We start from the raw sequence: 24,916 nt of genomic DNA on the forward strand, positions 1-24,916 counted from the left end.
GCAACCAGAGGAAGAAGTATTTTCATGATCTTTCACTAGTTGTGGCATCTGACGATTCCAAAATAAGCTTTACTGACATAATAAAGACTACATTTCATAAATCTGTGTGTTCAGTTTTGATTACCTGTGTGACCTGGAAGATTTTCTGCAGCTACTTAACTTGCTTCTAGCAGCGAATGCCCTATAAGCTATGCGAACTTCCAGGTTTCAGAGAAAAAACTAAAATTCCAGCTGGTCATACCTGCTCCATTTAACTGAGACACTTTTCTGAAGGATGCAGAGAATGCAACCCCTACCTCACACAAGTCAGATCGAGCAAGAGTAATCTAAACAACAACTGTAGCTGTTGGACAGGTTCATTATATTTGGCCACTAATAATTATGCTGACGACAAAAATATACATAAAATCATACCCACCCCCCTCCCAAAGAAAGATAGATCAGATGCGACGAAGGTTTAGTAGGGATCTGAATTTTCCTTCCGATAAATGTCCTGATGGAAATGGTGCAGGGTCACTTCCGTACCCGACACACAGGACAAACTGTGTCCAGACGTCTGAAAAGCACACAACTCGAAGGACCTAACTAAGACAATAGTTATTAACTTCCATCAAATTTGGGTGATACTCAGCAAAGCTTTCAAGAATTGCTGATGACAAGATTTAAAACAAGATCTAAGAGCTCATATGGCACTTTTGACGAGGCGAGAAGAGCCAAGAGATATGGTATGAGCTCTAACAAAATTCTATGAATCAATAGATTGATTTAAAAAGGAAAATAAGAAGCTTAATGCCGGTCAGAATTTAAAATAAGAGCTCTGAGTCACGATGTCCTTCTAAATATCAAAATTTATTAAGATCCGATCACCCACTCGTAAGTTATAAATACCTAATTTTTTCTAATTTTTCCTCTCCCTTTAGCCCCCCCCAGATGGTCGAATCTGGGAAACGACTTTATCAAGTCAAATTGTGCAGCTCCCTGACACGCCTACCAATTTTCATCGTCCTAGCACGTCCAAAAGCACCAAACTCGCCAAAACACTGAACCCCTCCCCCCAACTCCCCCAAAGAGAGCGGATCCAGTACGATTCTGTCAATCACGTATCAAGGACATTTGTTTATTCCATCCACCAAGCTTCATCCTGATTCCTCCACTCCAAGGGTTTTTTTCCAAGATTTCCCCCTCCAACTCCCCCCAATGTCAAAAGATCTGGTCGGGATTTGAAATAAGAGCTCTGAGACGTGAATTCCTTCTAAAAATCAAATTTCATTAAGACCCGATCATCTATTCGTAAGATGAAAATACCCCAATTTTCACGTTTTCCAAAAATTCCGGTTTTCCCCTCCAACTCCCCCCAATGTCACAGGATCTGGTCGGAATTTAAAATTAGAACTTTAAAGCACAAGATCCTTCTAAATATCAAATTTCTTTAAAATCTAGTAACCCTTTTGTAAGTTACAAATACCTCATTTTTCAGAATTAACCCCTCCCCCAATTACCCCAAAGAAAGTGGATCCGTTCCGTTTATGTCAATCATGCAGCATTTAAAATGAGCCATTCTGTTGTGCTTACCTATAAAAGAATTTAAAGAAAATGGCTCTTTCAGCTTCCAGTAGCGGATTATTCTAATATGTTGAAATTATTTGGTGACTATCAACCCTATCTCCAGTTATTTTTTTTTCTTCGGTTACTTTTTTTCTTTTCTCTTTCTTTTTGAGAAGTGTACATTTTTCATTGTTGTTGGTTCCTTTCTCGTGAAAAGGAGACTTGGTGACTATCAAATAACAAAAAACAAAGTTATTATTTGTTTTAAAAAAGTTAAATTATAAAAGTTATATTTGTTAAAATAATAAAAAATAATAAGTAAAAAATAAATGTTAAAATAATAAAAGTTATTATTTGTCACCAAATAACTAAGTTATTTGGTGACTATCAACCCTATCTCCAGTTATTTTTTTTCTTCGGTTACTTTTTTTCTTTTCTCTTTCTTTTTGAGAAGTGTACATTTTTCATTGTTGTTGGTTCCTTTCTCGTGATTAAATAAAAAAAAACAAGTTTTTTTTAACTGAAAGTAAGGAGCAAAATTAAAACTTAAAACGAACAGAACTTACTTCGTATATGAAAGGGGCTGCTTCCTCACCAACATCCCGCTCTTGACGCTAAAGTTTGACTCTTTCTCTCAACTCTTCTTTTTAAAACAGTAAAAAACTTTAGCGTAAAGAGCGGAATGTTGGTGAGGAAGCAGCCCCTTTCATATACGAAGTAATTTAGTAAATCCTGCGCTCCCTTCATGGAAATTTTCTTCTACCATGACAAATTCCTCGATGGAAAGCTCCCCCAGCCTATCCCCCTATTCTCAACCCCTCCCCCAACCAAAAAATCCTACTGAAAACGCCTACACACTTCCCAATAACCATTACTATATGTAAGTACTGGTCAAATTTTGTAACTTGTAGCCCCTCCCCCAGGGACTGTGGGGGAGTAAGTCATCCCAAAGACATAGTTTTTATGGTTTTTGACTATGCTGAACAAAATGGCTATCTCAAAATTTTGATCCGTTGACTTTAGGAAAAAACATTCTTGAATGTCAACGAAAACATTCGTTGACATTCTAGGGTCATTTGGTCGATACGATGACCCCTGAAAAAAAAAAAAAAAAAAAAAAAAAAAAAAAAAAAAAAAAAAAAAAAAAAAAAAAAAAAAAAAAAAAAAACGAACAAATAAACACGCACCCGTGATTTGTCTTCTGACAAAAAAATACAAAATTCCACATTTTTGTAGATAGGATCTTGAAACTTCTACAGTAGGGTTCTCTGAGACGCTGAATCTGACGGTGTCATTTTCGTTAAGATCCTACGACTTTTAGGGGGTGTTTCCCCCTATTTTCCTAGATAAGGCTAATTTTCTCAGGCTCGTAACTTTTGATGGGTAAGACTAAACTTGATAAAAATTATATATTTAAAATCAACATTAAAATGCGATTCTTTTGATGCAGCTATTGATATCAAAATTCAATTTTTTAGAGTTTTGGTTACTATTGAGCCGGATCGCTCCTTACTACAGTTCGTTACCACGAACTGTTTGAAAAGGAGAAGCATCGAGTCTACCTCTATGTATGCCTTATTATAGGTTGATATTTATAAGCTGTACTTAGCAGATTCAATAAAACATCTTTAATAGTAATAAAAAAAATATGCAAAATTTATTTTAGACTGCTTTTCTGATGCAAAGCTAAAAAAGTTTAAAAGGCACAAAAATAAAGTCAATCATTTACGGAAAACAAGAGGGAAAGAATTTAACACCGAAGCTTTCAGAGAAAAGCAGAGGGACATTAAAGGTATCTTATCACTAATAAACGGAGTGTTAAAGGGGGTACTGAATGACACTATAAAAATGCTCGTTAGAGTCTTCTAATTATTGGTAGTGAAATAATATATGACCATCAAATCGCTAATGAGTTTAGCGAGTTTTTCCTCAAATGCGTACAATTAGTAAAAAACAAGTTGGGGATACCAGTAATATTTGTGCAAGTAATTCATATGCTGAGGACCGAGGAAAAAAACATTCCTTTGAATTTGGGAAGTTTTGTGACCGAGAACTTGAGAAGATTATAAAAGCATTGAAATAAGATTCAACTGGATTTAATGGACTTAATCTAAAATAATTGAAGTGTGTCCTCCTGATATATTTCCTTGTCAGGAGTTTCTCATCAATTTATCGCTTGAAACTGGGGAGTTCCCGTAAGAACTGAAGCAAGCAAAATTAAACCCTTACTTAAAGGTGGAATCAAAAAGGACCGATCAAACTACAGAATTAATATCGATTCTTCCCCTCGTTTCCAAGCTACACTAATAGTTGTTCACAAGCGCCTGCATGATTATCTTGATAGATTTGAAACAAGTGACGAAACAAAATTCGATTTTCTTCAACATCGGACACCGTGCATTACCTCATGGATGGGGTAAATAAGGCACTTAACTCAGCTCTTCTCCTTACGACGATTTCAATCCTATCTACGAGGAAGGAGTATAGCAGTCCCCCTTGCTAATACAAGCATTAAAGTGTATTCCGCTAGTTTGTTGTGTCTTCCACAAGCCTCGGTTCTTAGACCATTATTGTCCCTGACACACGATTACACATTACAATATTACTTACCAAAAGCTATAACAAACTGCGTTTGCGGATGACACAGCGTTCACTTTGCTGGAAGATCTCTACTTGAGGTCAGGGAAAAATCAAATAAAACAATGACCATTGAAATTATATACATCATCGGGTTAGCTAAAGGGAATTCAGATAAAACAAGGTACATGGCTTTTTTTAAAACTCACCGAAGTGTAAATTGAGTTTCTAAACATATGTAGTTTTAACAGGCACTGTGTTTCCTTGAAGAGGAAGAAAGATACTATTTTCTTGTTTTTTTTTGTTTTTTTGTTTTAGGGGGGGGGGGAGGTTCAATACTGCAGAAAATGTGTATTTCATATCCCATTACGAACTTAAGACTGATGTATGGCTCCCTAGTTCTCCTCCAATTAAAGTCCCATCTTTAACATACTTGAATATGCCGGTCAATTTTTATGGCACTTGGTATTAACCAAGTGACATATAACGATCGAAAATTCTGTTGGTTTGTTGGTCTGTCTGTCCCGGTTTTGCTACTTTAGGCACTTCTAGGTAAGTTAGGACGATGAATTTTGGCAGGCGTATCAGGGACCGGATACGATTAAATTAGAAATAGTCGTCTCCGCAATTTAACCATTTGGGGGGAGGGGGGGTCGGATAATTCGGAAAAAATAGAAAAAATGAAGTATTTTGAACTTACGAACGGGTGATGGGATCTTAATGAAATTTAATGTTTGGAAGGATATCGTGTCTCAGAGCTCTTATATTGAATCCCGACTGGATCCGGTGACATTGGGGGGAATTGAGGGGGAACCTTAAATCTTGGAAAACGCTTAGAGTTGAGGGATCGGGATGAAACTTGGTGGGAAAAATAAGCACAAGTCATAGATACGGGATGGACATAACCGGAACGGATCTGCTCCCTTTGGGTGAGTTGGGGGGAGGGTTAATTCTAAAACATTAGAAAAAATGAGGTATTTTTGACTTACGAAAGAGTTATCGTATCTTAATGAAATTTCATATTTAGAAGGACCTCAAAACTTAGATCTCTTATTTTAAATCCCAACCGGATCCAGTGTCATTAGGGGGGGGGGGGGGCGGAAATCTTGGAAAACGGTTAAAACGGAGAGATCAGGATGAAACTTGGTGGAAAGAATAAGCACAAGTCCAAGATAGGTGACTGACATAACCGGACTGGATCCGCTCTCTTTGGTGGAGTTGGGGGGGGGGAGGGCAATTCGGAAAAATTAGAAAAAATGATGTGTTTGTAACATAACGAACGGATGATCAGATCTTAATGAAATTTGAAATCTAGAAGGATCCGGTGACATTGAAGGGAGTTGGGGGGGGGACCAGAATTCTTGGAAAACGTGAAAATCGAGGTATTTTATGAATAGGTGATCGGATCTTAATTAAACTTGATATATAGAAGAATCTTAGGTCTCAGATGCTCCATTTTCAATTCAATTCGGATCCGGGGACTTAGGGGGTTAGAGGGGGGAAACAAATCTTGGAAAACCCTTAGAGTGGAGAGATCGGGATGAAACTTGATGGGAAGAATAAACACAAGTTATAGATACGAGATTGACATAATTGGTACGGGTCCGTTCTCTTTGAGGGAGCTGGGGGTTGTTAATTTGGAAAAATCAGAAAAATTGAGGTATTTTTAACTTAAGAACAGGTGACCGGATCTTAATGAAATTTGATATTTAGAAGGAACTCATATCTCAGAGCTCTTATTTCAAATCCCGACCAGATCTTTTGACATTCAGGGGAGTTGGGGGGGAGACCAGAAATCTTGGAAAACGCTTATAAATGTCGTAGATACGTGATTGACGTAACCGGACTGGATCCGCTCTTTTTGGTGGAGTTAGGTGGTGGGGTTCAGTGCTTTGGCGAGTTTGGTGCTTTTGGACGTGCTATGACGATGAAAATTGGTAGGCGTGTCAGGGAGCTGCACAAATTGACTTGATAAAGTCGTTTTCCGCGATTCGACCATCTGGGGGGCTGAAGGGAGAGGAAAAATTAGAGATGCTCCATTTTCAATTCGAATCAGATCCGGGGACTTAGAGGGTTGAAGGAGGGAAACAGAAATCTTGGAAACCGGAAATCTTGGAAAACCCTTAGAGTGGAGAGATCGGAATGAAACTTAATGGGAAGAATAAACACAAGTTATAGATACGAGATTGACATAATTGGTACGGGTCCGTTCTCTTTGAGGGAGCTGGGGGTTGTTAATTTGGAAAAATCAGAAAAATTGAGGTATTTTTAACTTAAGAACAGGTGACCGGATCTTAATGAAATTTGATATTTAGAAGGAACTCATATCTCAGAGCTCTTATTTCAAATCCCGACCAGATCTTTTGACATTCGGGGGAGTTGGAGGGGGAGACCGGAAATCTTTGAAAACGCTTATAAATGTCGTAGATACGTGATTGAAGTAACCGGACTGGATCCACTCTGTTTGGTGGAGTTATGCGGTGGGGTTCAGTGCTTTGGCGAGTTTGGTGCTTCTGGACGTGCTATGACGATAAAAATTGGTAGGCGTGTCAGGGAGCTGCACAAGTTGACTTGATAAAGTCGTTTTCCCCGATTCGACCATCTGGGGGGCTGAAGGGAGAGGAAAAATTAGAAAAATTTAGGTGTTTTTTAACTTACGAGTGGGTGATCGGATCTTAATGAATTTTGATATTTAGAAGGACCTCGTGACTCAGAGCTCTTATTTTAAATCCCGACCGGCATTAAGCATCTGATTTTCCCTTTAAAGCAATCTATTGATTCTTGGAATTTTGCTAGAGCTCATACCATATGAGCTCTTGGCTCTTCCAACCTCGTCACAAGTGCCATATGAGCTCTTAGCTCTTGTTGTACTTTATTTTTAACAATAAGCAGACTCTTGCCAAAATATTTGTTCGTATCGGCCTTCCATTAACGAATCTTTACTGAACCATTTGAGTCTTATAAGGATGAATACTTATCAAATCATATTTATCGTTTCTCACCTTTTCAGTTGTTCTTCCAGGGTTGTTTCTTCTTGCCTTTTCTCTAAAGTCCTCATTTTCAGCATAAGAGCATCTAATCCAATATCTTTTGGAGAACCATTTGCAGATTTGGGGGGTACCTCAGTCACTGGGGATGATGGTGGAGATTCTTTAAACGGGGTTGTGCAGCTTTCAGCTAAACCAGTTCCACCGACAAAACTGCAAACCCCGTGATAATGTGCAAGAATGACGATTGCTTGGACAAGCTCACCCATTGACCAGGCGTCGTTATTGCCACCATTATGAGTTAAAGCCTGCAAAAATAATTCCAATTTCTACTTTTTTTTCTCCCTACTATTCTGTCCTTTTAAGATTATCTGGAATCCTTGACCGCCATGTAGAAAGATTGCCATAACAGCAATTTTTCGTAAGAGGGGAGTATGAAATGTCTTTAGGTGTGGACAGATGATATTCCAAACCGCCGGAAGAACCTTGTTCTTTAACTGTAGGTCCTCGGATATGCGCAACGTTTTCTATAGACATATGTTGTGATAGATAAATCCGAATATCCCGAAATTGTTTGTATTTTAATAGCTGTCTCTGGTGAAGGATTTTTTTTCTGAATTTCATTGGTTATTACGAGTAGATCAATGAGCTTTGCTCTAGAAATATGAAATACAAAATTATAAACATTATTAAAAGGTTTACATGTAGTACAAGGACATCAACATCAATTAATCATTAACTAATTAAATTTAGATCGAGGATTCACATGGGCAAATCGACAATCTGAAAGTCAAAGAATATCAAAATTTCAAAAACGAAATAACTTGAAATGTAAAATAGAGTCAGTGGACTAAATCATAGTCTCGGGTGAGGACATAAATTCCTGCGAAAGCGCATATCTCTATACATAGCAGTCAGTTTCTCTTATCAGACCAGTTACAATATTTCCTGGTTTTCATTAGCGTCAATCTATGTTCGGAAAAGTCCGCAAAATATTTTCAAAAGTTTGAACAAGTTCATTGTAGATGTATTTAAATACACGAGAGGCCTATAACATTTGCAACATAAACTCCTAAACTTATTCAATTTTAGATTAGAAACGTCAGTGAGAAGTAGATTGAAGCCCAACAGAGATCGCGGGAAGAACATGTCCTAATTTTATAGGCATCAATTTTTCCTTCTTTTTTCACAGACAACTACTACAAAAATGGGGATCTTCCTTTTTTATATTTGTTTTGCTTTCATATACTGTACTGAAACTTTCTCTCCTCGTCATGCCTAAAATAATAACGAAGGATGGTAAACTTTGGCTATGCCTTTCGTCATCCGGGATTTCCTATTTTAGCTGTCTTAGACGGTATTCTGGGGTCATCATGCAATATTTAGTTGATCACCACCAAATTAGTGGCATTACTCCTGTTATTATTTATATCCAACAAGCAAACTAGTGATGCTAAATGAAGCCTTGTACATACACACTGAAGGTTATGACTCTGCAAGATTGAATACAAATTTCATTCTCTCCATAAATTCATCTTTGTCTACGCAAAAAATATCTAATATTACAGTACTTATGGCAAATGAACTCAGGTAATATGCAAACAAAACCAAACACTAATTAAAACAGTAAAAAACTGTAGGCCTTGAGTCACGAGGAAAGTCTTAAAAGAGTATTTAGTATAAATAAGCTAAAATAAAATTACGTCTATGTCCCGATCCTTGTGGTTCAACAGCTTACGAAAGAATGTAGATAAAGGTACGCAGCTCGGACAATAACAACTGTAAAGACTTCAGGAAAAGTATCACGTCAAGACAACTTAGATGATTTAAGTACACTAACATGTGGGAAGCACTCGTCTCCTAAAGATAGTCTTTAAAAGCCATGAGCACAATTCTGACCCTAAAGCTACCCCCTCCACCGAAGTGGTGAAAAAAAATTTATTCGTCGCTTAACCTTCTGTTTTTTGGCGGAAGATATTAATTCATGAAGAAGTCAAATCAATAGCCAGCTGTCATGAAACACCCTCAAAACAACCTTCGAGGATGAATTGAAGTGTATCTTGACTTCCCCTATTAAATCAATTTCCATATTGATTTACTTGACTCCTTTGCTGTGTGTTATGTACACCACTCCGAAATGTTGTTTCTGTCAGCTTAAAACTGCCTTCTCCCACCTCGACGCATGGAGGGCCACTGTTGAGGGACAAACCCGTAAAGTGCTGCAGTAGTTCTGAATCACAGGTCGCATTAGCAGACCAATATAAGCAACAATGAAAACTGGATTCAGACCCTCTAAAGGCCCAACAAAGTTGTGATAAACAACCTCGACAAAAATGGATTGAAATTTCGATCAAACAGGTAACTTTGACCAAAGCGAACTTCCCCAAGAAATGTTAGACCACTAAATATACAGCCCAGGTGCAAGCAGGCTTCAAAGCTGCACATCTAGGACAATCTCCGACATTTGAATCTATGAGAACTGCCAGCGTCTAGATTCAAAAAAAGCCACCGGTTTCATCATTTCTTGCCAAAATTATGCTTAAGTTATAAATACCTCATTTTTTTCTAATTTTTCCTCTCCCTTTAGCCCCCCAGATGGTCGAATCTGGGAAAACGACTTTATCAAGTCAATTTGTGCAGCTCCCTGACACGCCTACCAATTTTCATCGTCCTAGCACGTCCAGAAGCACCAAACTCACCAAATCACTGAACCCCTTCCCCCAACTCCCCCAAAGAGAGCAAATCTAGTACGGTTACGTCAATCACGTATCAAGGACATTTGCTTATTCTATCCACCAAGCTTCATCCCGATTCCTCTACTCCAAGTGTTTTCCAAGATGTCCCCCTCCAACTCCACCCAATGTCACCAGATCCGGTCGGGATTTAAAATAACAGCTCTGAGACATGAATTCCTTCTAAATATCAAATTGCATTAAGATCCGATCACCTATTCGTAAGATAAAAATACCCCAATTTTCACATTCTCCAAGAATTCCGGTTTCCCCCTCCAACACCCCCAATGTCACAGGATCTAGTCGGAATTTAAAATTAGACCTTTAAAGCACAAGATCCTTCTAAACATCAAATTTTATTAAGATCTGGTCACCCTTACGTAAGTTACAAATACCTCATTTTTCCAAATTACCCCCCCCCCCCCCAAACTCCACCAAAGAGAGCAGATCCGGTCCGGTTATGTCAGTCATGTATCTTAGACAGATTTTTATTCTTCCCATCCAGTTTCATCCTGATCTCTCCGCTTTAAGAATTTTCTAAGATTTCCGGTCCCCCAACTGCCCCCCCCCCCCATTGACGCTGGATCCGGTTGAGATTTAAAATAAGAGATCTGAGTTACGAGTCCTTCTAAATATGAAGTTTCATGAAGATCCGATCACTCCTTAGTAAGTTAAAAATACGTCATTTTTTCTAATTTTTCAGAATCAACCCTCCCCCCTAATAGGGCGGATCCGTTCCAATTGCGTAAATCACGTATCTAAGACTTCTGCTTGTTTTTCCCACCAAGTTTCATCCCGATCCCTCCAATCTAAGCTTTTTCCATGATTTTAGCCCCCCCCAAAACTCCCCATATGTCACCAGATCCGTTCGGGATTTAAAATAAGAGCTTTGAGACACGATATCCTTCTAAATATCAAATTTAATTGAGATCCGATCACCCGTTCGTAAGTTAAAAATACCTCATTTTTTCTAATTTTTCAGAATTACCCCCTCCCCAACTTCCCCAAAGAGAGTGGATCCGTTCCGGTTATGTCAATCATGTATCTAGGACTTGTGCTTATTTTCCCACCAAGTTTCATCCCGATCCCTCCACTCTAAGTGTTTTCCAAGATTTTAGGTTTCCCCCTCCCAACTCCCTCCCCCAATGTCACCAGATCCGGTCGGCATTTAAAATAACAACTCTGAGACACGATATCCTTCCAAACATCAAATTTCATTAAGATCTGATCAACCGTTCGTAAGTTAAAAATACTTCATTTTTTCTATTTTTTCCGAATCCCCCCCCCCAGATGGTCAAACCGGGAAAAGACCTCCAAAAAGGTTTCGAAAGCATGGACAGGGGATTACTAATAATGGAATTAATTAAAATTGGACAATCAGGTCAATTTGCACAGCTGGTAGCTAATATGTATGGAAGTACAAAAGCAGGCGTTAGAGTGTTTGGAAAAGGAGTTTCAAGGATATTTGTACAGACAAGAGGTGTGAAACAAGGAAGCGCCCTGTCACCTCAGCTATTCGGAATATTCGTAAACGACATTGTAGAATTCTTGGAGAAAAAACGGGCCTCAACCGTTAAGCTCGGCAACAGAACGATTTCGGTTCTGCTGTTCGCCGACGACATGGCATTAGTAGCGAAAACAGCTCGTGAACTACAAATTTTGATTGACCTGATGGCAGAATATCTTGAATCGAAGAAACTACGTCTAAACCTTGGGAATACGGAGATAATGATCTTCAATAAAGGAGGAAGAAGGAATTTAGTTAAGAATGAGAAATTTCGGTTCAAAAGACAAGAGATTGAGGTAGTGGAAAAGGCGAAATATCTGGGATTTACCCTGACAACTAACTGCAGTTGGAAGGAACATTTGAGCGAAATGTCAAAGCGAGGGAAAGCAGCAGTGGGTGCAATATTACGTAATGACCTAGTGAAAAGTCAAAGTCATTAAAAATGTTTAAGCAAATATTTGATTCGAAAATTAAACCGGCAATCCATTACGGAGCTGAGCTATGGGGCCTGGAGGCCGCAGATAAGCAAGAATCAGTCCAATTTAGATACTACAAAAGACTTTTCGGGCTGCACCAGACAACACACAACCAGCTTATCAAAGGAGACTTCGGCATCTTCTCACTGAAACTGCACCGGCTTTATCAAGTATTTAAATTTTGGCTGATATTAACCCAACTTCCTGAGGACCGATTGGTTAAACAAGCTTATAATGATTTGCTTCGAATTCATAGGAAAACTACTTGGACTCAACAAATCTCTTAACAAATTAGGCCTCTCTTATTTGTGGATGGAAGGAAACGGACCCGGATACACACAATGCCTTCCAGAAATTATGCAAAGATTGAAAGAAAAAGAGATACAAGAGTGGGGTTGTTTAGTACGTTCGTCGGAAACAATGAAAGAATATAGTAAAACCAGACATTTTTGGGGAAGAATATTACTTTAAGTTAAATTTACCTTTTAAATATTTAAAATCATGGATCCAGTTGAGGGGAAATTGCCTTCCAGTACATAGGGAATAGAGATTTAAAAAAAAAATTAAGGGTCCAAATGGTAAGTGTGGGTATTGCGGAATTGAGGATAATAAATTAGCCCATTTCCTCATGGCGTGCCAGGAGCTTGAAAGTCTTAAGGATGAAATTTGGTGGGACCATCGGTTGGTGCTACTTCTGATGTCCTGAGGTCTTCGAAGCTTGGAACCATATGCAAAATGGTACGATATGTGGAAAAGGCGGGAGAGGCTCAGTCGAGCTCCAGTGAATGAAAATAAGTATTGTTTTATATTGAGTGTGAGTTCTATGCAGTGTTGTATCATTGAATCATGTTGTGTATGGCCGTAGGGCTCAAATAAACTTTTTCTCTTTTATACACTCCCACTCGAAATATTGTGGTTGGGTTACTATTTGCAGAATACCAGGAAGCATCAAATTAATCCCATGGAAATATTTTTCCCGTAAATCAAAGATCATCGGGCATTTCCGGAGAAAATGATCCAAGCCTTCATCCTCATCTCAAAAAAGGGGACAAACATACCGCCTATCAGGACCAACTATCCTTTTTTTGTCGAAAATTTCTTTTATTATTTTGTTTGAAAAGAAATTCACATTTTCACTATGGTAATTGCAGCGGCAGTTCTGACCTCTCGTGTGCCCAGGGCAAAATGTTAATTAGTCACGACCTGTATTCCACAAAACTTTCAGGAAAAACTTTAGCATTTTCATTTATTGACCAAATTGTTTTCAGTTTATTAATTAATTAATTATGTTTTAATATTTTTCCAATTGTCCCTCCTCTGTCCCTCCCCTAAAACTACCCGTGTAACTATTTTACAGCGAAACTGTGTCATAACTGCACAGAGTCAAATTCTAAGTCACGATTTTCTACAGCATTGAATTCTCAGTATATAATTTTGAGTTGCAAGTGTCAAAATACAACAGCGCCACCTTTTTCTACCATTGGAAGGAGCAAAACTATACAAAACCAAAATTTGATAGAATGTCAGTAAGAGCCTTTAACTTGAACGGCGAAGACATGGTCAATAAAAAAAAGTACCTTAATATGATCTGTTGAGAGCAACCAAGGCCGATGGGCAAGCACTTTGTTAATAGTAGACAGCTTTCTGAGCTTCTGGCTAGCAGCGTCGAGTCCTTGAAGCCAACTGGGGTCACCACCTTTGGACAAATACTCCTTCTTGTGCTGGTCAATAATATATCTGCACTGGTGTCTGGCCGCAGCCTGTAACAAGGATGGAAATTAAGTCTCTTCAAAAATATGTAAAAAATATATCTGTTTAAAAGCAGCGGTGGATCCAGGTGAGGGGCACGGGTGCGCCTCCCTAACGTAGTGGCAGACTTGGGGTTGGGACTAGGACCGCTTGTTTCGGGTGGGGTTGGGACACTGCAACACCCTGAAGTTATTTTTTTTAGTTGGTTTTTAATATTTGAGTTATAAATAAGTTTTTAATTGTTAAGACTGTTTCTTTTTCCCAACAAGTTCGAAAAAAAGTTTCAGTTATTTTGCGTGGTGTCTGTTATATTTTACTGATGACGCATACCGCCTGAAAGTATTTAATTAGATTTTGATTTATCATAAGAATCTGTCCGTATTACCACAAAAGCGAGCAGGGAGGTGAAAATTTTCATTTCGAATTTACAAGTAGAGGAAACTTAAAATTATAACTTCTTTAGGCTGTCAAAATAATATTTCAGAATTGTGCTGTGACAACAGGGCTGAAAAACATAATATTTAAACTTCTTTTTGCTGTCAAAGATTTGTTTTGAGTCTTGTTATGGCACAGAGGTGAAGAAATTGATATCATTACTTTTTTGGCTGTCATAAATTTGGGGTTTGCTTTTTTTGTGAAGCGGGGTGGTTTTTACAACACTGGTGTTTTTGGAGGGGATTTGTATAACAGAAAGTAAATATAGGGGAAGCGCAACGATATTATTAATTTACACTTTAGATTTCGATTAACAAATAATCTAATTAAAGCTCTGTATTATATGACATATCACCGCTTTTGTTCATCCTAACACATTAAAATAAAGGCCAAACTCTTTAGAAATATCTGGACTTCAATAAAGATTCGTATAAGTATTCACTTAAAACTAAGTAAATGATTCAAAATACTCTTTCAAATGTTGGAGCAATCATTTAATTAAAATAGATTTTCAAAAAATTTGTTTATAAAAGAAGGCAAATAATTATGTGTTTATTTTTTTATCTAGCCGGTACAGATGGGTCTCTGAATTCCGAGTTTAAATCAGTGGAATGACATCGATTTTTTTTTCCAAACATTTACTAATGAAATGTTGAAAAAAAGTGGAAATTCATCACTTGAGTTTACCACGGAAACGGAGTGCAACTACAATATTACTTCAGAATTTCTCACCTTCTCAATACCTACCAGTAACAAAATATAGCTATATTTATGTATAGGGACTGCATATATTTGTCGATAAATTGTATATATATAAATATATATATATATATACATATATATATATATATATATATATATACAGCTGAGGATTTTATACTTATTTTGGTACATGCCATCCTATCACACTTCCACGATGAGTTGTCTACAAACATAGTTTTTTCAGGACAATTCTCTTATTTGATGTTAAATTTTAACCGAATATTAAATTTTTATTTTTGTACTCAACAGACATATCGATATTTGAACGTTTGAATTGAATATCTAAAAATAATATAAAAAAAAAATTATTAAAAAACTACCACAGCTTGAAACGCTGAGAACTTAAAGCAAGAATCCATACTTATCAAATACAAAAATAACAAACATGTAATAATTTTTTTAAGGAGTATTTCGAATCATATGCTTATTTTGAAGCGCATAGCTACATCCATCTTTATTAGAGTTCATGTTTTTCTGACAGTTTTGGTCTTTATTCGAATATTTTACTAGGAATATAAGAGGAAATACGCTATATTGATATGAAAAGCGAAATTTTGATTAGTAAATTTTTGAACTGTCGTCAAAGTTGAAACTGTTTATTAAAACACTATTTTTAAAAAGAAATAGTGATCAATTCATATTTTATTGCCTATGCTTAAAACCTTCGTTCCTAATGTCTTCTATGTATTTATATCTCTTTGTTTAATATTTTGTTTTACACCACTGAATGAACTAGTATTTGATGTTCAATCTTTTATGCATATACGACTACGACACATACGACACATACATAGGGACTGCATATACGACACATACATATTAATATCATTTTATCCGAGTAAAGCCGGTTTCTGCCTCTGTCTCTGTCTACATTCGGAAAAAACTAGCTTAGTCTCTGAGAAAAAAAAAACTACTATGTAGGGATATTTTAATTAAATATTTAATACATAGAGTTAGTTAGGTTAGGTATTTAATATAATGCGTTTTGTGCGGCCTATTTTCACTAATTCTCTGTTGCAGTTTCAATAATTTTGTAACTAGAGTATTATATTTTCGTTACAATTTGGTAAATTTCTTTATGATCAACCTAACTTTAATTCTTGAGTGAGGTGACTATCAAACAGTTCGTGGTAACAAACTGTAAGTAAGGAGCGACGCAGCACAATAGTAACCGAAACTGTAAGAAACAGAGCCTTGAAAACAATAGATACATCAAAAGAATCGTTACGTGCGAGTATGTTTTCCACGAAGGATTTTCCATAGGGAATGGAATTTTCCATGGAGAGGGAGCCGGATTTCCCAGCAGCATTTAAAAAACGATCAGAAATTGAATAAAATAAAACAAGTTTTTTCAACTGAAAGTAAGGAGCAACATTGAAACGAACAGAAATTATCACGTATATGAGCGGGGTCTTACCCTCGTCAATACCTCGCTCTTTACGCTTAAGTTTTTTTTAGTACTTTTAAAAGAGCTATTTATTCTAATTAAACGGCATTTGTGATTCAGGAGTCATCAAACAGTTCGTGGTAACAATAATACTACTTCTACTCCTACAACTACTAAAAGCTACTACTATTATTATTACTGCTACTACTACTGCTACTAAAGCTAATACTACTACTATTAACTGTACTACTGCTACTATTATAACTACTGGTGCTACTACTATTAGTAAACCTAAGGGTATTAAGGCGAAAATTTATTGTAACTGTATTGAAATAAAGAAAAATTGATGTCTCAAAACTGATTGCAGGCGTTACGGGACAGACCTGGTGGGGGGGGGGTTCTCTCAAATCAGTTTGACTCTTAAAAGGGCACTATAACTTCCAGTTTAAAATCAAATGAGACCAATCTGAATTTAATACGACTCCATTCCATATAAACCTTATATACCCCACGGGAATAACATAAGGCCCTTGTCCCGGGCATCTGTGGTTGTGCCAGCCCTGGAGGCATTGTCATATGTTCTTTGGACTATTTTAAACAAAATTCCCATCGCACAATTTCAATCAGATAAATTTGGTGAAAAGAGGGGTAGTTGGGTAGAGGGGGGTGCTACTTGACGTCCATCACTATTGACTCTTAAAAGGGAACTATAACTTCCAATTTCAACCAAATGAGCTAACTATAAAGTTTATACAACCATCCATTCCATAAGAACATTAAATATCTAAGGGGGATAGCTTACAACCCTCATCCTCAGGCTCTGGGGTTTATATCAACCTCAAAGGCCTTGTTATATGATATTCTGACTATTTGCAATAAAAGGACTGTCTCAAAATATCTATTGGATACATCTCGGGAAAACACGACGCGTTAGTGTATGTGGGGAGGGGGTAGCTGAGATTTCACCACTTTTACTCTTAAAAAGGGCACTAGAACTTATGCTTACCAATCCAATTAGTCCCCTCCGAAGCATATACGACCACCGTTTTTATAAGGACCTTGTATGTCCCCAGGGCATAACTTACAAGCCTTTCTCTGAGAGCAGTAGGGGGAGGTTGTCTTCCCATCAGACATAAATTCCAACTTCAAAAAAATTCCCAAATTTTGATTTGAGGTATTAAGGGAAATGATGAGCATGGAGGGGGTGAAGTTGGTTGTTCTCAAATCACTCTGACTCTCAAAAAGGGCATTACAACTTCCAATTTCAAATCAAACAAGTCCCTTCTGAAGTTTTTACAACCAGCCATCAAACAGTTCGTGGTAACGAACTGTAGTAAGGAGTGACCCGGCTCAATAGTAACCAAAACTCTAAAAAATGGAAATAGCTACATCAAAAGAATCACATTTTAATGTTGATTTTAAATATATAAATTTTATCAAGATTAGTCGTACCCATAAAAAGTTACGAGCCTGAGAAAATTTGCCTTTCTTTGGAAAATAGGGGGAAACACCCCCTAAAAGTCATAGAATCTTAACGAAAATCACACCATCAGATTCAGCGTATGAGAGAACCCTATTGTAGTTTTCAAGCTCCTATATACAAAAATGTGAAATTTTATATTTTTTGCCAGAAGGCAGATCACGGATGCGTGTTTATTTGTTTTTTTTTTTTTCTTTTTTTTTCTCCAGGGGTGATGGTATCGACCCAGTGGTCCTAGAATTTTGCGAGAGGTTTCATTCTAATGAAAATGAAAAGTTCTAGTGCCCTTTTTAAGTGACCGAAAAAATTGGAGGGCACCTAGGCCCCCTCCCACGCTAATTATTTTCCCAAAGTCACCGGATCAAAATTCTGAAATTCTGAGATGTCTTTGGGGACGACTTACTCCCCCACAGTCCCCGTGGGAGGGGCTACAAGTTTCATCACTTTGACCAGTGATTACATATAGTAATAGTTATGGGGAAGTGTACAGACGTTTTCAGGGGGATTTTTTGGTTAGGGGGAGGGGTTGAGAAGAGGGGGATATGTTGTGGGAACTTTCCATCGAGGAATTTGCCATTAGGGAAGAAAATTTCCATGAAGGGAAAGATTTTCTAGCATTATAAAAAAAAAAAAAAAAAAACAATGAAAAAATATATATGAAAAAGTTTTTTCAACTGGAAGTAAGGAGCAGCATTAAAACTTAAAACGAACAGATTTTATTACGCATATGAGGGGCTCACCTCCTCCTAATACCTCACTCTTTACGCTAAAGAATTTTTAGTAAGTTCAACTATTTATTCTACGGTTTTTGCGATTCAGGGGTCATTCTTAAGGAATTTGGACAAAATTTAAGCTTTAGTGTAAAGAGCGAGGTATCGACGAGGGGCGAGCCACCTCATATACGCAATAAAAACATACGAATACAGAAGTTCGCATGTTTTTATTATATTTTATACGAATACAGAAGTTCGTAAGTTACGTATAATTTTCAAAAACCGAATGATTCAAAAACCGACATTTCACATTTTACAGATTCCCTTTTCATTTGTTTTGGACTTTTCCTTTTAAAGCTTTAATTTCTTCCACATAATACGACTACATCCCACATGTCGGAGAAAGGAAATGGTTGCGGCCGAATCATTTCGTTGCAGATTGTCCCTGACGGTAAAATTCAATAGTACAAACTGTTGACAAAGCAATATAATTCACTATTTTCCTTCGTTCTTAAGGATATAAAATCCTTGCGGATACAAAATGTTCATGATAGCTAAAAAGTAAACACTTAAGACGCTTTAAGGCACGCATATAATATATCATTCTTAAGTTTTCGAACTAGCAAAAATTAAATATTTGTTTTCCTGTCATACCAACCTCTCTGTATACAAGTTATATTAAATATTATGCCTTATAAAGTGTAATTTTCCCTTTTTTTAATACTGTGTCCTAAATTATGGCAGAAACCTAGAATTGGGGCTTCTGAGTAGGAAACATGCTAAGAAAACATTTTTTTTTCATAATATGCATAATAATTGTAGTTAATGCATTTTGACTGCCAATCGACTAATTTACCCCCCATCCCCAAATGTACAAATATACAACCCAAATTTATATTTTCCATGTATTTTCCGTTTCTTGATTTCGTCAGCGTTAATTGAATTTACGGGTAGACGGGTTGAAACGAGAGTGACACATAGCAGAATGCATGGGAAATACAATATTTAAGCTATATATTTGCACATTAAAGGGGAAGGAGGTGGGGATAAAGCATAGTGAAATTGCAGTCATAATGTGTTAACTACAATTATTCTGCATATTATGAAGTAAGAATCATGTATACTTCTCAACAGTCCCAATTCTAGGCTTATACACTAATCACTGACATACTTTTCTTGAAGGCCACTGCCAAATTTGCGAATGGTTCTGTTTATCTTACGGCAAGTACAGGGTTGCCACATTCAGCTGGGGCATTCTCAGATGGGGGGTCAGAATTTAAATAGAAAAGTTGCTTAATACAATTACTTTTTATCTAAAAAACAATTAAACGGAGCTTGCTGTGGCAGAAGTTGAAATTATGGAACACCATAATTTTTGCTATATTTATTCTTTTTCTGCAAGTGTTTTTCCTTTTTTGTGCTTTCATATAATGTCATGTAACTGAGTATGTAGCCGAACTGGCACTTATAAGATTTATTCCACCGCCACTGGCAGTGTTTCAACTTCTACGGATTTTCCGTAGATCTACGGAATTTGGCGTATGTCTACGGACAAAACAAAAACAGTTGCGGAATCCACGTTAGTCCGACGGAAAACCGGAACCCCACTAATTTACGAACTAATATACACAATGAAATTTGATATTTAGAAAGATATCGTGTCTCAAAGCTCTATTTTAAATCCCGACCGGATCTGGTAATATTGGGGTGAGTTGGGGGGGGACCTAAAATCATGGAAAACGCTTAGAGTGGAGGGATCGGGATGAAACCTGGTGGGAAAAATAAGCAGAAGTCTTAGATACGTGACTGACATAATTGGAACGGATCCGATCTATTGGGGGGGGGAGTTAATTATATCTACCAAGCTTCATCCCAATTCCTCCACTCCAAGCGTTTTCCAAGATTTCCCCCTCCAACTCCCCCCAATGTCAAAGATCTGGTCGGGATCTGAAACAAGACCTCTGAGACATGAATTCTTTCTAAATATCAAATATCATTAAGATCCGATCACCTATTCGTAAGATAAAAATACCCCAAATTTCACGTTTTCCAAGAATTCCGGTCCCCCCTCCAATTCCCCCCAATGTCACAGGATCTGGTCGGAATTTAAAATTAGAGCTTTAAAGCACAAGATCCTTCTAAATATTAAACAAACAAAAAACAATTTTTTTTTAAATGAAAGTAAGGAGCGACATTAAAACTTAAAACGAACAGAAATTACTCCGTATATGAAAGGGTTTCCTCCTAAACGCCCCTCTCTTTACGCTAAAGTTTGACTCTTTCTCTTAACTCTACCTTTTAAAACAGTGAAAAACTTTAGCGTAAAGAGCGGGGCGTTGAGGAGGAAAAGCCCCCTTCATATACGAAGTAATTTCTGTTCGTTTTAAGTTTTAATGTCGCTCCTTACTTTCATTTAAAAAAACTTTTTTTGTTTAATTTCTGGACGTTTTTGAATTAATACATGTTTTGATCTTGGCTCTCCGCACATAAATAATTAAAACGAAATTTGCATATTATTTTTTTTTGGCTAAATGGCTTTTTCATAGTTTTAATCGGAAGATTTTGAGAAAAAAGGAGCGAGGGAGGAGGCCTAGTTGCCCTCCAATTTTTTGATTACTTAAAAAGGAATTACCTTTAAATTTTTTGCGAACGTTTTCATAAGTAAAAAATATACGTAACTTACGAATTAACTTACGTAGCGAACTTCTGTATTCGTATGTTTTTATTGCGTATATGAGGGGGCTCTCCCCTCGTCGATACCTTGCTCTTTACACTAAAGCTTAAATTTTGTCCCAATTCCTTAAGAATGACCCCTGAATCACAAATGCCGTAGAATAAGTAGTTGTAATTACTAAAAATACTTTAGCGTAAAGAGCGAGGTATTACGAGGAGGTAAACCCCTCATATGCGTTATAATGTCTGTTCGTTTTTAGTTTTAATGCTGCTCCTCACTTTCAGTAGAAAAAACTTTTCATATTTATTTTTTCATTGTTTTTTTAAATAATGCTAGAAAATCCTGCGCCCCCTCCATTGAAAGTTTCTTCCCCCAAGAGAAGTTCCTCCATGGAAAAATCCTCCCATGTAACCCATCCCCTCAACCCCCCCCCCAACCAAAAAAATCCCCCTGAAAACATCTGTACACTTCCCAGTAACCATTACTATATGCAAACACAGGTTAAAGTTTGTAACTTGCAGCCCCTCCCACGGGGACTGCGGGGCAGTAAGTCGTCCACAAAGACATAGTTATTAGGTTTTTTGACTATGGTGAATAAAATGGTTATCTCAGAATTTTGATCCGGTGACTTTTGGGACAAAATGAGCGTGGGAGGGGGCCTAGTTGCCCTCCTATTTTTTGGTCACTTAAAAAGGGCACTAGAACTTTTAGTTTCCGTTAGAATGAGCCCTTTCGCTACATTCTGGGACCACTGAGTCGATACGATCACCCCTAAAAAAACAAAAACAAAAAAAAAACGAACAAATAAACACGCATTCGTGATTTGTCTTCTGGCAAAAAATGCGAAATTCCACATTTTTGTAGATAGGGGCTTGAAACTTCTACAGCAGGGTTCTCTGATACGCTGAATCTGATGGTTTGATTTTCGTTAAGATCGTATGACTTTTAGGGGGTGTTTCCCCCTATTTTCTAAAATGAAGCAAATTTTCTCAGGCTCGTAACTTTTGATGGGTAAGACTAATTTTGATGTAACTTATATATTTAAATCAGCATTAAAATGCGATTCTTTTGATGTAACTATTGGTATCAAAATTCCATTTTTTAGAGTTTCGGTTACTATTGAGCCGGGTCGCTCCTTACTACAGTTCGTTACCACGAACTGTTTGATCAAATTTCATTAAGATCTGGTCACCCTTTCGTAAGTTACAAATACCTCATTTTTCCAAATTACCCCCCCCCCCCAACTCCACCAAAGAGAGCAGATCCGGTCCGGTTATGTCAGTTACGCATCTAAGACAGGCTTTTATTCTTCCCATCCAGTTTCATCCTGATCTCTTCGCTTTAAGTATTTTCTAAGATTTCCGGTCCCCCCCCAACTGCCCCCCCCTAATGAAGCTGGATCCGGTTGAGACTTAAAATAAGAGATGTGAGTTACGAGGTCCTTCATGAAGATCCGATCACTCCTTCGTAAGTTAAAAATACGTCATTTTTTCTAATTTTTCAGAATTAACCCCCCCCCCCAATAGAGCGAATCCGTTCCAATTATGTAAATAATATGAAAAAAACTTCGTTTTCTTAAAGAGTTAAAGAGGCTGCGTCCCAAAGTCAAACCTTAAAACGTACAGGAATTAGAAGAGGCAGTTGGGGGGCTGCCGCCCCCCAAACCCCCAGCTTTTAAAGACTCTTTTGTACAGGTTTTTTGTTTTTTTGCTAACCCCCCGCTCTTGGCTTCGGAAAGGCCCTCTTTTAATTAACAAAAAATTGAAATGAATGAATAATGGTATAACTTCGAAAAATGTTAAACACAAAAGGACAGGAGAACCATTGCGCCGAAACTAGAAATTAGTAACAATGAAGTCCCCCCACAAAAAAACCTGTACAAAAGAGTCTTTAAAAGCTGGGGGTTTGGGGGGCGGCAGCCCCCCAACTGCCTCTTCTAATTCCTGTACGTTTTAAGGTTTGACTTTGGGACGCAGCCTCTTTAACTCTTTAAGAAAACGAAGTTTTTTTCATATTATTTCTGTACATTTTTGCTCATAAGAAGCTAATATTCTGTTATCTCTCAAATGATAAGCTGTCCAGGTGTTATCAAAATTTTTTTGATGTTGTGAAAAAAAAACCGCCCGTAAGGGACTTGAACCCTTGATCAGAGGATTAAAATTCCCACGCTCTACCGACTGAGCTGATCACTTGCATGTGTGTAAATATAACTTCTCAATAACTTTTAAAAATTTCAAATTAACATGGGCGCTTATGGAGAGAAATGCGTTAATTGAGTAGCTAATGCGTGGTTTCTGGAAAACAGGGAAGGAGTTATCGGATCGAGCTGAAATTTCGCGGATAAGCTCCTGGGCCGTAGGGGACCTTAATTTGTGAATTTCAGCCCGATCGGACAACGTTAAAAGGGGGGTGGGGTTGGGGGGTCTGAAACTTTCGGGGGGTTAAGATTTTCCTACGAAACTTTCAAGGGCACTTACTCGGAGAATTCCGCATCGAATGAGTCTTCGTACACCCAGATCCGATGTCGGATGTGACCTGTAGGCGTCGAGAAAAAAAAAGAAAATGAATTTTAAGTGGCTATGCATGGTTTCTAGAAAGCAGGGAAGGAGTTATCGGATCGAGCTGAAATTTCGCGGATAAGCTCCTGGGCCGTAGGGGACCTTAACTTGTGAATTTCAGCCCGATCGAACAACGTTAAAGGGGGGCTGGGGTTGACGGGTCGAAACTTTCGGCCAGATTTTCCCCATGAAGGAAAAGTTGGAGGGGGATGAAATTTTGCAGGTTTCTTAGTTGGAACTCGGGCTACGAAATGCATCCCTCCCCATCCCTCTGCGACCACTGGAACCGAAGATCGCTTAACATTGTCGTGTGTCGCCTCTTTATAGAGGCACGAGTGTGCCTCCTTGATCACAGATCTAAGACTTCTGCTTATTTTTCCCACCAAGTTTCATCCCGATCCCTCCAATCTAATTGTTTTCCATAATTTTAGGTTCCCCCCAAACTCCCCCCAATGTCACCAGATCCGGTCGGGATTTAAAATAACAGCTCTGAGACACGATATCCTTCCAAACATAAAATTTCACTAAGATCTGATCAAACCGTTCGTAAGTTAAAAATACTTCATTTTTTTCTATTTTTCCGAATTAACCGGCCTCCACTCCCCCCCCCCAGTCAAATCGGAAAAGCGACTATCTCTAATTTAATCTGGTCCGGTCCCTGATACGCCTGCCAAATTTCATTGTCCTAGCTTACCTGGAAGTGCCTAAAGTAGCAAAACCTGTGACATTGGGGGGAGTTGGAGAGGGAAACCGGAATTCTTAGAAAATGTGAAAATTGGGGTATTTTTATCTTACGAATAGGTGATCGGAACTTAATGAAACTTGATATATAGAAGGATCTTATGTCTCAGATGCTCCATTTTCGGCTCAAATTGGATCTGGGGGCTGGTGGAGGGAAACAGAAATCTTGGAAAACGCTAATAGTGGAGAGATCGGGATGAAATTTGATGGGAAGAATAAGCACAAATTCTAGAGACGTGATTGACATAATTGGAACGGATCCGTTCTCTTTGGATGAGCTGGGGGTGTTAATTCGAAATTAGAAAAATTAAGGTATTTTTAACTTAAGAAAAGGTGACCGGATGTTAATGAAATTTGATATTCAGAAGGAATTCCTGTCTCACAGCTCTCATTTCAAATCCCGACCAGATCTGTTGAAATTGGGGGGAGTTAGACGGGGAATTCGGAAATCTTGGAAAACTCTAAGAATGGAGGAATCGGGATGAAGCTTGGTGGATAGAATAAGCAAATGTTGTAGATACGTGACGCCGTAACCATACTGGATTCACTCTCTTTGGGGGAGTTGGGGGGAGGGGTTCAGTGCTTTGGCAAGT

At 37.8% G+C, this 24,916-nt stretch overlaps 1 protein-coding gene across 1 annotated transcript in view; it reads right to left on the reverse strand.

The window, feature by feature from the left end:
• Nucleotides 1–24,916, reverse strand: part of LOC136039421 (sestrin-2-like) — a 75,581-nt gene that overhangs the window by 27,095 nt on the left and 23,570 nt on the right. The window contains exons 3-4 of the mRNA XM_065723158.1: nt 13,402–13,584; nt 7,125–7,417 (exon numbers count right to left, since the gene is read on the reverse strand). Of these exons, the coding sequence (XP_065579230.1) occupies nt 7,125–7,417; nt 13,402–13,584 (476 nt within the window). The remainder of the gene's footprint in view (nt 1–7,124; nt 7,418–13,401; nt 13,585–24,916) is intronic.

This window comes from Artemia franciscana, chromosome 2 (assembly GCF_032884065.1).
Source record: "Artemia franciscana chromosome 2, ASM3288406v1, whole genome shotgun sequence".
Taxonomy (NCBI): Eukaryota; Metazoa; Arthropoda; class Branchiopoda; order Anostraca; family Artemiidae; genus Artemia; species Artemia franciscana.